Source organism: Cyprinus carpio, chromosome B11 (assembly GCF_018340385.1).
Source record: "Cyprinus carpio isolate SPL01 chromosome B11, ASM1834038v1, whole genome shotgun sequence".
NCBI lineage: Eukaryota > Metazoa > Chordata > Actinopteri > Cypriniformes > Cyprinidae > Cyprinus > Cyprinus carpio.
The window spans coordinates 24,192,520-24,204,812 of NC_056607.1; the positions used below are offsets into that span (position 1 = coordinate 24,192,520).

Sequence of the window (12,293 nt, forward strand, 5' to 3'; positions counted from 1 at the left end):
ACAATGTGCTGAAAGATCAGGATGAGTGTGTTTCTTCATCAGGTTTGTAGAAATGTAGCATTGCATCAGTGTCTCATCAATGGATGCTCTGCAGTGAATGGGTGCCGTCAGAATGAGAGTCCAAAACAGCTGATAAAAACATCACAATAATCCACAGCCCTCCAGTCCATCAGTGAAAACATCTGGAGAAGACAAAGATGAAACACATCCAGCATTAAGACGATTTTAACTCAGATACATAGAGTCCATAATCCATAATAACACTTCCTCCAGTGAAAAAGTACATCTGCTGTTGTCCCTCTCACATCAAAATCCAGACACATATTTGTTTAGAGCTGTTTAAACACTGCTTGATCTGTGCAGATCTCTCTCCTGATTCACACTTTTTCACTGGAGGAAGTGTTATTATGGATTATAGACTCTATGTATTTGAGTTAAAAACGTTTTAATGCTGGATGTGTTTCATCTTTTGTCTTCTCCAGATGTTCACTGATGGACTGGAGTGCTGTGGATTATTGTGATGTTTTTATCAGCTGTTTGGACTCTCATTCTGACGGCACCCATTCACTGCAGAGCATCCATTGATGAGACACTGATGCAGTGCTACATTTCTACAAATCTGATGATCTTTCAGCATGATGTCATTTTTGGGTGAACTGTCGCTTTAAGAGACCTTTAACCCTGCAACCGCACAAACTGTCTCTGTCTTCAGTCAAACCCTCCACGTTTTCTTCTGTATCAAATCATTTATGATACAATGTTGGCAAGTTATCCATCAGAAGATTAAGTGCTATTCAGTTAAACACATGTACTGAGCTGTGGACAGCAGTGAGGTTTTCCTGGTTTCACTCCACGTCGTTTTTCTCCAGGAAGTCAGTCAGAGTGCCGTTATCCACCGGAATCAGCAGATACTCCACTCCATCAGCGCCCTGACACACAAACATCACTGCGTAAATCATCACTTCAGTAACTCTTAGAGATGTAATGGTTTTATCAATATAGTGATATTATCACAGTCACATGACACAATATATGTAAACGTCTAATTCTAACATAAAAGGTGTCAAAGTATCACAAATATCATATCATGGACTTCATTTAGTGATGTTATCGTATCGTGAGATGTTGATATTACATCCCCAGTGATTCAGGAGAGTTCTGACCTTCTTGTTGCGGATGAGTTTATGGTCTCTGAACTCGGTGAGCTGCGTGCGCAGCGTGATGTCACTGTTCACCAGGAACGACTCGCGACAGCGCTGGTAGAAATCCTGGAAAGACAATCCTGAACAAACAGCAACAATCATCTGTTTTAATATGCAGAGGCTTGATTATAAATGCACTGAGTGGCAGTGGTGGATGTTTGACCTGTATATGCAGGATTGTCCTTGTTCTCCAGCTGAAACTCTGCCAGTAACCTGAAGATTCCCCTGAAGATCACACAGACACAGACACTGCTAAAAGTGTCTGGTATATGCATTTGTTTTCACGTGTGTGTGTGTGTGCGTGCGTGCGAGAGAGAGTGTGTGTGTGTGTGTGTGTGTGTGAGAGCGTGTGTTTGTGCGTGCGTGCGTGTGAGTGTGCGTGCGTGCGTTTATGTGTGAGTGTGAGTATGTGTGTGTTTGTGTGTGCGTGCGTTTATGTGTGTGTGAGTGCGTGTGTTTATGTGTGAGTGTGTGCGTGCGTGCGTGCGTTTATGTGTGTGTGTGAGTGCGTGTGTTTATGTGTGAGTGTGTGTGCGTGCGTTTATGTGTGTGTGAGTGCGTGTGTTTATGTGTGAGTGTGTGTGCGTGCGTTTATGTGTGTGTGAGTGCGTGTGTGTGTGTGTGTGTGAGTGTGCGTGCGTGCGTGCGTTTATGTGTGTGTGTGTGTGCGTGCGTTTATGTGTGAGTGTGTGCGTGCGTTTATGTGTGTGTGAGTGCGTGTGGTTTTATGTGTGAGTGTGTGTGCGTGCGTTTATGGGGTGAGTGTGTGTGCGTGCGTTTATGTGTGTGTGAGTGCGTGTGGTTTATGTGTGAGTGTGTGTGCGTGCGTTTATGTGTGTGTGAGTGCGTGTGTTTATGTGTGAGTGTGTGTGCGCGTTTATGTGTGTGTGGGAGTATGTGTGTGTTTTTGTGTGTGTTTGTGCGTTTATGTGTGTGTGTGTGTGTGTGTTGTGGTGCGTGCGTTTATGTGGTGTGGTGGGAGTATGTGTGTGTGTTTTGTGTGTTTTTGTGCGTTTATGTGTGAGTGTGAGTATGTGTTGTGTGTGTGTGTGTGTGCGTGCGTTTATGTGTGTGTGTGAGTGCGTGTGTTTATGTGTGAGTGTGTGCGTGCGTGCGTTTATGTGTGTGTGTGAGTGCGTGTGTTTATGTGTGAGTGTGTGTGCGTGTGTTTATGTGTGAGTGTGTGCGTGCGTGCGTTTATGTGTGTGTGTGAGTGCGCTGTGTTTTATGTGTGAGTGTGTGTGCGTGTGTTTATGTGTGAGTGTGTGTGCGTGCGTTTATGTGTGTGTGAGTGCGTGTGTTTATGTGTGTGTGAGTGCGTGTGTTTATGTGTGTGTGTGAGTGCGTGTGTTTATGTGTGAGTGTGTGTGCGTGGCGTTTATGTGTGTGTGTTGAGTGCGCGTTTATGTGTGTGTGGGAGTATGTGTGTGTTTGTGTGTGTTTGTGCGTTTATGTGTGTGTGTGTGTGTGTGTGTGCGTGCGTTTATGTGTGTGTGGGAGTATGTGTGTGTTTGTGTGTGTTTGTGCGTTTATGTGTGAGTGTGAGTATGTGTGTGTTTGTGTGTGCGTGCGTTTATGTGTGTGTGAGTGCGTGTGTTTATGTGTGAGTGTGTGCGTGCGTGCGTGCGTTTATGTGTGTGTGTGAGTGCGTGTGTTTATGTGTGAGTGTGTGTGCGTGCGTTTATGTGTGAGTGTGTGTGCGTGCGTTTATGTGTGTGGTGAGTGTGGTGTGGGGGTGCGTTTATGTGTGTGTGAGTGCGGTGTTGTTTATGTGTGGTGTGTGAGTGCGTTTTGCTGTTTATGTGTGAGTGTGTGTGCGTGCGTTTATGTGTGTGTGAGTGCGTGTGTTTATGTGTGTGTGTGTGTGTGTGCGCGTTTATGTGTGTGTGGGAGTATGTGTGTGTTTGTGCGTTTATGTGTGTGTGTGTGCGTGCGTTTATGTGTGTGTGTGAGTGCGTGTGTTTATGTGTGAGTGTGTGTGTGTGTGTGTGTGCGTTTATTTGTGTGTGTGAGTATGTGTGTGTTTGTGTGTGTGTGAGTGCGTGAGTGAGTGTGTGTGTCACCTGGCGTTGGGCGTGAGGCTGCGCAGCACGTGTGTGTGTGTGAGTGTGTGTGTGTGTTGTGGTGTGAGCGGTTGTGTGTGTGTGGTGTTGTGTGAGTGTGGAGTGTGTGTGTGTGTGTGTGTGTGTGAGTGTGTGTGTGTGGGTGTGTGTGAGAGAGAGTGTGAGTGTGTGTGTGTGTGTGTGTGTGAGTATGTGTGTGTGTGAATGTGTTTGAGTGAGTGTGTGTTTGTGTGTGTGTGCGCGCGTGTGTGTGTGTGTGTGTGTGAATGTGTTTGAGTGAGTGTGTGTCTGTGTGTGTGTGAGTGCGTGTGTGTTTGTGTGAGCGAGTGTGTGTGTGTGTGAGTGCGTGTGTGTGTGAGTGAGTGTGTGTGGTGTGTGTGTCACCTGGCGTTGGGCGTGAGGCTGCGCGCAGCACGTGTGTGAGGGAGCTGAGGGCCAGTGCTCCGGTCTGCTGCACCAGCAGTGAGTTCTCGTAGGACGTCTCTTCAGTGTACGGCAGGTAGGTGGTGGTTTCGTACCACAGCCAGTTGAACATACTCATCTTCGCTTGATCCCAGACTGAGCACACACAGACCAGGACAACATTACAAGCCCATAACAGCACTGACCAGCATCACCTGAAGCTGAAGCGTGAGACTGACTGAGTGGAGCGTTGATGTGGTCGATGGAGGCCAGCAGGTGCATGTTGGGAAGCGCCGCCAGCTGCCCCAGTGCCTGCTGGGTCCTGTCGCCCCTCAGCATGGGCCCGTCGATGTTATGGATGATCAGGAAGACGTGATTGCTCGGGTCTGGAAGACAAACACACGGCTTACAGCCACTGGAGACGATCAGAGATGAGCGGAGAGACGTCACACGTCAGCCTTACCCTCTCTGAGAGTTCTGATGATGAAGTCGATCTGGTCTGCAGGATTACGGAAGGTTCCCTCGTGTCCCAACACGTCACACGTGAGGGAATTGAGGATCTGTCAGATTACAGCAGCATTCAGACGATGTCAATCAAAGCTGTTTTCAGGGAACGCTATCAGCTGCTGCTGAGGATGCTTAAATATTTATCCTTATAGTTATTATATAGTTGACAGAGGTTTCATGAGTGCGTGAGAGAAACACAGAAGCAGCGAACGGACCGATTTGAGGGTCATACTGGGGAAGAAGCCGTTGACCACCACATGATCGAAGTCAGACAGCATAATAGAAGTGCGGAACTTCTCCAGCAAGAGCTTCTTGGAGCCCAAACCGTAGATCAAGATGTTAAAGCCCATGCTGAAATATCCATGAACAGAGAAACACAAGATGAATATGTGCATCATCATCATCCTCTCACACACACACACACACACACACACACACTCAACTGCAGCTGCAGCATCCACTGGTTGAAGTTCTTCTCGTGTTTTGCGTTGAGCTGTTCAATTTCCTCTGCGAAGCGTGGCGGGTTTTTATCTAAGAGGCTGAGCAGAGTTTCCTATAAAACACAAGTGAACACCTCCGTTAGATCTCACACAGATCCCACAGTCACAGACAGATGAAGATCACTGACCCGGTCAAGTTTGGGCGTCTGGAGTTTCTGGAGGGTCCGATCGGACGTGAGAACCTTAGAGCTGCTGTGAGCTTTGAAATACTCCTCCACCAGATCAGACTGCAATCACACAACAACAGAGACTTTCAGAGTGGACCTGATATTTTCTGAAGTTGAAAACAGCAGAAATGCGAAACGTGCTGCTGTGATGCTACACTGGGAAAAAAATTTAACTTTAATTTTCACTCAGAAATAGCTAGTAACTTTTAGAAAATGGTTACAAAGAAATGGAAGTAACACTAAATTCATTATGAAATTTTGACCTTAGAAACGTCAGTAATTTGTAGGGCTAGGGCTGTGCAATTAATCAAAATACAGTTTCGATTTAGATTTCGGCCTCCAATGATTATGAAAATACAATAATCGAGATAAAACGATTATTGCGCTCCATTCCATCCCCTTTCTATCGGTGTACTTTCAGTCCTCCATAAAAGCCCAATTTCACATGCAAATCAGTAAAATAAAGTAACGTGACTTTTTGCAAAACGTGACGTGCTTGATTTATTTAAATTGATTAGATGTATTCAAGTTTTTAACAGCCTGAAATAGAACTTGCGCTCTTCTTCAGGAGGATATCTGTGGATACGCTCAGAAACGGAACAGAAACACAGACATAAAAGTCATCGTTTAGTCGCTCAAGGTGTGCAACTAAAGGGTCAAATACAAAAAAAAATTTAAAAAATGCGGCGCTTAGGGGTTGTTCACGTAAACCCTCGTCAGTCATGTAATGAATGAGCGTAAACAGTTGTGGATGAAAATATGTGTGTAACAGTAAATTGAATTCATGCAGCTCTATAGTTACGTTTATGATAGTTATCTTTCAATTTGCCATTATAGTTACATTGGTCATAGTTATTGTTAAATTTGTCATTATAGCTATATTTATCATAGTTATCGTTAAAATTGTTATTATAGCTACGTTTATCATAGTTATCATTCAAATTGTCATTATAGTTACGTTTATCATAGTTATCGTTAAAATTGTCATTATAGCTACGTTTATCATAGTTAACATTAAAAATTGTCATTATAGCTACGTTTATCATAGTTAACATTAAAATTGTCATTATAGCTACGTTTATCATAGTAATCATTCAAATTGTCATTATAGTTACGTTTATCATAGTTATCGTTAAAATTGTCATTATAGCTACGTTTATCATAGTTATCGTTAAAATTGTCATTATAGCTACATTTATCATAGTTATCGTTAAAATTGTCATTATAGCTACGTTTATCATGGTTATCATTCAAATTGTCATTATAGTTACGTTTATCATAGTTATCGTTAAAATTGTCATTATAGCTACGTTTATCATAGTTAACATTAAAATTGTCATTATAGCTATGTACATCATAGTTATCGTTAAAATTCTCATTACAGCTACGTTTATCATAGTTATCGTTAAAATTGTCATTATAGCTACGTTTATCATAGTTATCGTTAAAATTGTCATTATAGCTACATTTATAATAGTTAAAATTGTTATTATAGCTACATTTATAATAGTTAGTTAAAATTGTCATTATAGCTACGTTTATCGTAGTTTTTGTTAAAAATGTCATTATAGTTACGTTTATCATAGTTATCGTTAAAATTGTCATTCTAGCTACGTTTATCATAGTTATCGTTAAAAATGTCATTATAGCTACGTTTATCATAGTTATCGTAAAAAAACGTCATTATAGCTACATTTATAATAGTTAAAATTGTCACTATAGTTCCGTTTATCATAGTTTTTGGTTAAAATGTCATTATAGTTACATTTATCATAGTTATTAAAATTGTCATTATAGCTACATTTATCATAGTTACCGTTAAAATTGTCATTATAGCTACGTTTTTCAATGCTATCGTTAAATTTGTCTTTAAAGCTGTTTATCAGTTATCATTAAATTTGTCATTACTGTTACGTTTATGAGTTCCCTTTCAATTTGTCATTATAGTTATGCTTGTCAGTTATTGTTAAATTTATCATTACAGCTACGTTTATCATAGTTATCGTTAAATTTATCATCATTATAGCTACGTTTACAATAGATGTCGTTAAATTTTTATTATAGCTATGTTTGTCATAGTTAACATTAAATGTATCAGTTTAGTTTATGATAGTTTATGCTAAAATTGTCAAAATAGTTACGTTTATCAGTTATCCTTAAATTTGTCATTATAGTTACTGTTATTTTTATAGTTATCATTTTGTAAGTTTCATTTATCATTACAGCTTTTGTTATCACTACATTTATTATAACATTATAACATTTATTGTAATCTTTGTAGTTACATTATAGTAGTTATTAAAGTTACTGTTATTATTTTACTTACTGACTGACAAGTTGCGAAGGTGGTTTAAGTGCAAGAAACAGGTTTTGTTTTGTTAGTCATACACTCTTCCTGCTCTGGTTTCAAGCTCATCTGGACCCTCACCCAGACGGTCTGAAGGTCAAAGGTCAGGATGAGACTCACCTCTGCTGCTTTCTTGCCCTTCTTACTGGGCGTCTTATAGAGCGCAGCAGCGGATGTGTTTTTACTGGGTGTTTTGGTCTGGACGTCCCTCTTCCCCTCGTGTTCTTCAGCCTCATCATCATCCTCAGAGTTCGAGGGGGAGAAATCGCTCTCGCTGTCTGAACGCAGGTTTGGAGCTGCATGATAATTACAACAACAACACCACCACATTAACAGATGAAACGAAGAACTGTGAGAGCCACGGATGACGAAAAACAGGAAATTAATTCTAATGTTATTCTAAAGAAATACTCTGTTTAACATCCTCTTTCACTGTTAAAAATGCCACAGATAGATAGAACTTATAGTAGTAAAATATAATTATGAATGTCATGTAATGTTTAGTTTAAACTGTTGTTTTAACCAATTATGTACCATTACTAATGCCCTGCATATTAAAAACATTACTATTTGTTAGAAGAATTTAAAAGGTAGAGAAAATATGACTTTAAATAAATGTAAAAAAAAAAAGATTTTCTTTTGTTAATATAAATTAAATTGTTTTATTGATTTCTTTAAATTGTAATAAATATAACCTTTTGTTCATTAATATTAATAACTTATTAATATTTTATGTAATTTATGTCCATTTATTATGGAATTTAAAGTGAACTTTATTTGCCTAGTATTTAGTTTAGTTTTATTTTATCAGTATTTATTAATTTTTGGAAAAATATAAGTAAGATTTAGTTTACTTTTTTCTATTGTCATGAATCTAATAATTTTTGCATTAATATTAATACAATATTATTAATAATTTGATAATTCTACAAATATTAATTTGTTAATTATAATACTTTTATTTGCAAGACTAGATGTATGTTTAGGTAATTTATGTCTGGAAATTAAAGTAAACTCTATTTGCCTATTCAGCTATTATTATTATTATTTATTTTTTTTCAATTTTGTTAATATTTATTTATTTGTGGAAATGTTGTTGTTTACTTTTCTACTATGTCAAATATATTTTTTACATTAATATTAAAAAATTATTACTAATTTGTAGTAATTTAATAATTACACAAATAACGATTTGTTAATTATAAGACTTATTTGTAAATGCATAATCTTTATGTAATTTATGTGCATTTATTCTACAATTTAAAGACAACTTTATTTGCCTATTAATTATTGTTCTGTTAATTTTTGTTAGTATTTATCTATTTTTGAAAAAAGAAATATTGTATGGTATATAGTCCATTAATGTATTTTTTTTTTGCTCTATTGGTGTGTTACAGTCATCATATTGTCCTCTTATTGTTAAAAAAAAGAAACAAACAAACCTGTCAGTCTCTTGCGCAGTCGGTGTGGTGTCGTGGAGATGAACTGCACCTTCTTTCCCTGAATAGACAGAAGTATATACATATATATGTGTGAGTAAAACACAACCACATGTAAACATGTATAACTTTTGGCACAGAAACTCATGAGTTCACCTTCTGAGGGGTTTTGCTCTGATTGGCTGATTCTGTAGTGGATAAACAGAGAAAATCAGAGTCAGTCAGATTTTAAACTGAGAACAAGAGAAGAAATAAACCGCAGGATCAGGACAGACTTTTAGCGGTGCGTGTCGGGCTGGACGACTCCTCGTTCGTGTCTGATGCGCAGAAGGTCACGCTCTTCCCAGGCGTCCGAGCCAATTCAGACGCTACACAAACACACGATATCACGGTCAACACACTCAGAAATATGTGAACCTGGAGTGTATTTGTGGTATTTAGAGTAAATTTTTTTAAAATTTGTGTTTATACATGTTTTTGTGGATGAATGAATAATCTCTCCATTGATGTATGGTTTGTTTTGATATGACAATATTTGTCTGAGATACAACTATTTGAAAATCTGGAATCTGAGGGAGCAAAAAAATCTAAATATTGAGAAAATCAATCTTTAAAGTTGTTCAATTGAAGTTCTTAGCAATGCATATTACTAATCAAAAATTAAGTTTGATATATTTACAGTAGGAAATTTACTAAATATCTTCATGGAACATCATCTTTACTTAATATCCTAATGATTTTTGTCATAAAAGAGAAATGTATAATTGTGACTCATACAATGTATTGTTGTCTATTGCTACAAATATACCTGTGCTACTGATGCATGCTTCTGTGCTGCAGGGACACAAATGTACTTTAGGTGTGTATGCAAATTGAGCTGTCAAGTGTTTATTCACCCATCTGAGCCAGTTTATTGCCCCGTTTGATGGTCTGAAAGGAGAAGACAGACGATCCCGCAGTGATGGGGACATTTTCACTCTCATCTGGGAAATAAACAAGCAATGAGAAGACACAGACCGGTCATTATACTGTGGAAACCGTGTGTTATCTGTCAGTGTCTAAGGCTGTGAACGGTCACCTTGTGATCCGGTGCACAGAGCGTCCACATAGTTCTGCTCATTCAACATCCCTTCATCCTCATCCTCATCCTCATCCTCTCCTGCCTCAGACCTTTTGGATTTCTGCGGGGTTTTTAGGGTCACCAGCGTCTGGACGGATCCATTAGCTGCTTTTATATCTAGAGCCACAATGCAAAACATCAGATTTTTATCAGTTATCATAAAAACACAAATAACGTATATAAAAGTAAACAAAACACATTTAAACTAAAAAACATCTCAATAAATAATAAAGTATAAAATACATCAATAAACTAACTAAAATCAATACATAATTAAGTAAATGCATTAAAACAATAAATATAATCAAATACATAAGCAAAAATAAATGCTTAAATATCATAAAATATTTTTAAATATTATAAAACAGAATGAACATAAAGCATAACATTTTAATAAACTAACTAAATATATCAATAAGTATATAAATGAACATATTTAAAATAAATATGAATATAAATATTCACAACTAAACAAAATAGGTAAGTAATACATAAAGTATAACATTAATTACATATAATAAACAAATCAATAAATTAATATATGCATGTATTATATATATATATGTGTGTGTGTGTGTGTGTGTGTGTGTGTCCATCTGACGTCACAGTATTAGTACTACAGTATTAGAGAAATGACTGGTTATATAGTAATTTATAGTTTGGAAGTAAAAGCAAAGTTGAATGAGTGTCTCTAAAGTTTTGTTAAACCACACAAACCGCGATCTCATGACGCTCTTACCCTGCTGTTTCTCTACAATATGATCCAAAACATCTTCATCGGCCACGAAGCGAACCTCTAACGGCTGTTTCTGCGTCATCCTGCGACTCACGCGCTAAACTCGGACTTCAACTGCAATATCTGTCCCACGTACACGTTTACAAATACTTGTTTCGTTAATAAAACTTCATCTTGCGCAGATCGAGCTGCTGAAATCCTAAGAGAGAACTACCGTCGATTCCGCGCCACAGGAAAGATTCTAACCCACGTGTGACAGAGGAAGGCCACGTGAGTCGCTCCGACCAATTAGAATCAGGCTCCTTTAAAAAAAAAAACTACATCTCCCATAATTCCGAGGTCAACGTCGTACTGCGGCTGCAGATTTCGTCCCGTTAAATTCGTAGGATGTGTTTTTCCTCTTTGAAGACACCGGGAAGTTAATGTTTTCATTCTTTTAACTTGATTCTGGAGAGCCCAGCATCGCATACAAATTCGAATCGAGTCAACACAAACTTTCGCGATTGGATCATCCTCATCAACGCTGAGAAAAGTAACACTTATCACGTGACACAGTGATGATGATGATAATAATAAGTCTGAACGAAATCCAAATTAACCAGTGCTTTAAAGCATCATCAGAGTAAAACTAATAAAAATATGTTTTGCGTCGATGCTCTAGATGTCAGTAAAATCTGGTTGTATCTTCATGAGCTGTTCTGCTCTGCTGCACTTTCAATATTATATGATATTCACTCAGACTGATACAGAAATGTCATTTGATAATGTTCTGAGCAGTTTCAATCTGGCACAGGCGATTTTAAATGTCACTGGACCGATCTGAGGATTATATTCAGCCTTTCACACACGAATCCGGTGATTGTAAGGGAAATGATATTTTATATATGAAATATAAAAGGGCATTTCAGGTTCTGAATACCAAATATAATGCACCACACAAAAGCGACGCTGTCAAACTATGTTAGTGTAGACACATCATGGTTAACTTGTGGTTAATCTTGTTTAACTATAACCGTGTTTTGACACACAAAATAAATACATAAATAATTAGTGCATAAATAATTAGAGACACACTGATGTCACTTGCATGGACAGTAAGTTTAGTTTACATTTTAAAAGTCTTTATAGATCTATAAATGTGTATATAAATACATATATAAATATAATCATCTATGTAATTATTACTATTATTTATACTTTTAATATTAAATATAATTAATTATTTATAATGTTAAAATATGCATGAGTATGTATTATTTATTTTTATATTTTTTTTTTTTTTTATTTATTATTTATTTAATTAGTTTTTTTTTTTTTTTAATAAATATTTTTCAACTGAAGATGACATCTACAATGTAAAATATATAAATGTATAATGTATTTACAATATTACAATTTTTGTATTGTAATATTTTTATATATACACACACATACAAATATTTATATTTTTATTATATGCTAATACATACATTTCAATACATATGAATAATTAATATCTTATTTACTACTTAACTTTTATATACGTATGTATAATATAAATTAAATGGATGTTTAAATTATTTAAGTGTATAATTATTTTTTTTTTTGTTTTTTACATTAATTTATATATAGGGCGGAAGTTGAGATAATTAAAGTCATATCAAACAGGAGCATCTACAAGGTTAAAGGTGGAAAAGATCCCCAGTTTGTTTTCGATTACAAGTGCAGACCTTTAATTCATTCAGATCGATTCAGCTGGTCAGAAAGAGAGAGAGAAAATAATCAAAGAGTACAAAAGACTGATTAGTCTGAGTTTCAGCAGTATTGTGTG

General features: G+C 37.0%; 1 protein-coding gene across 1 annotated transcript; it reads right to left on the reverse strand.

Moving 5' to 3' along the window:
• Window positions 1-598: 598 nt before the first annotated feature.
• On the reverse strand, window positions 599-10,752 carry LOC109065498 (origin recognition complex, subunit 2). Its single transcript, XM_042734682.1, is given in 17 exon segments — window positions 599-929; window positions 1,164-1,282; window positions 1,366-1,427; window positions 3,650-3,672; window positions 3,675-3,823; window positions 3,907-4,053; window positions 4,131-4,227; window positions 4,390-4,525; window positions 4,618-4,727; window positions 4,803-4,901; window positions 7,309-7,484; window positions 8,631-8,688; window positions 8,784-8,815; window positions 8,903-8,995; window positions 9,524-9,610; window positions 9,706-9,864; window positions 10,487-10,752. Coding segments are annotated over 17 exon segments (1,710 nt in total). The 5' UTR covers window positions 10,566-10,752; the 3' UTR covers window positions 599-845.
• Between the last annotated feature and the right edge of the window lie 1,541 nt (window positions 10,753-12,293).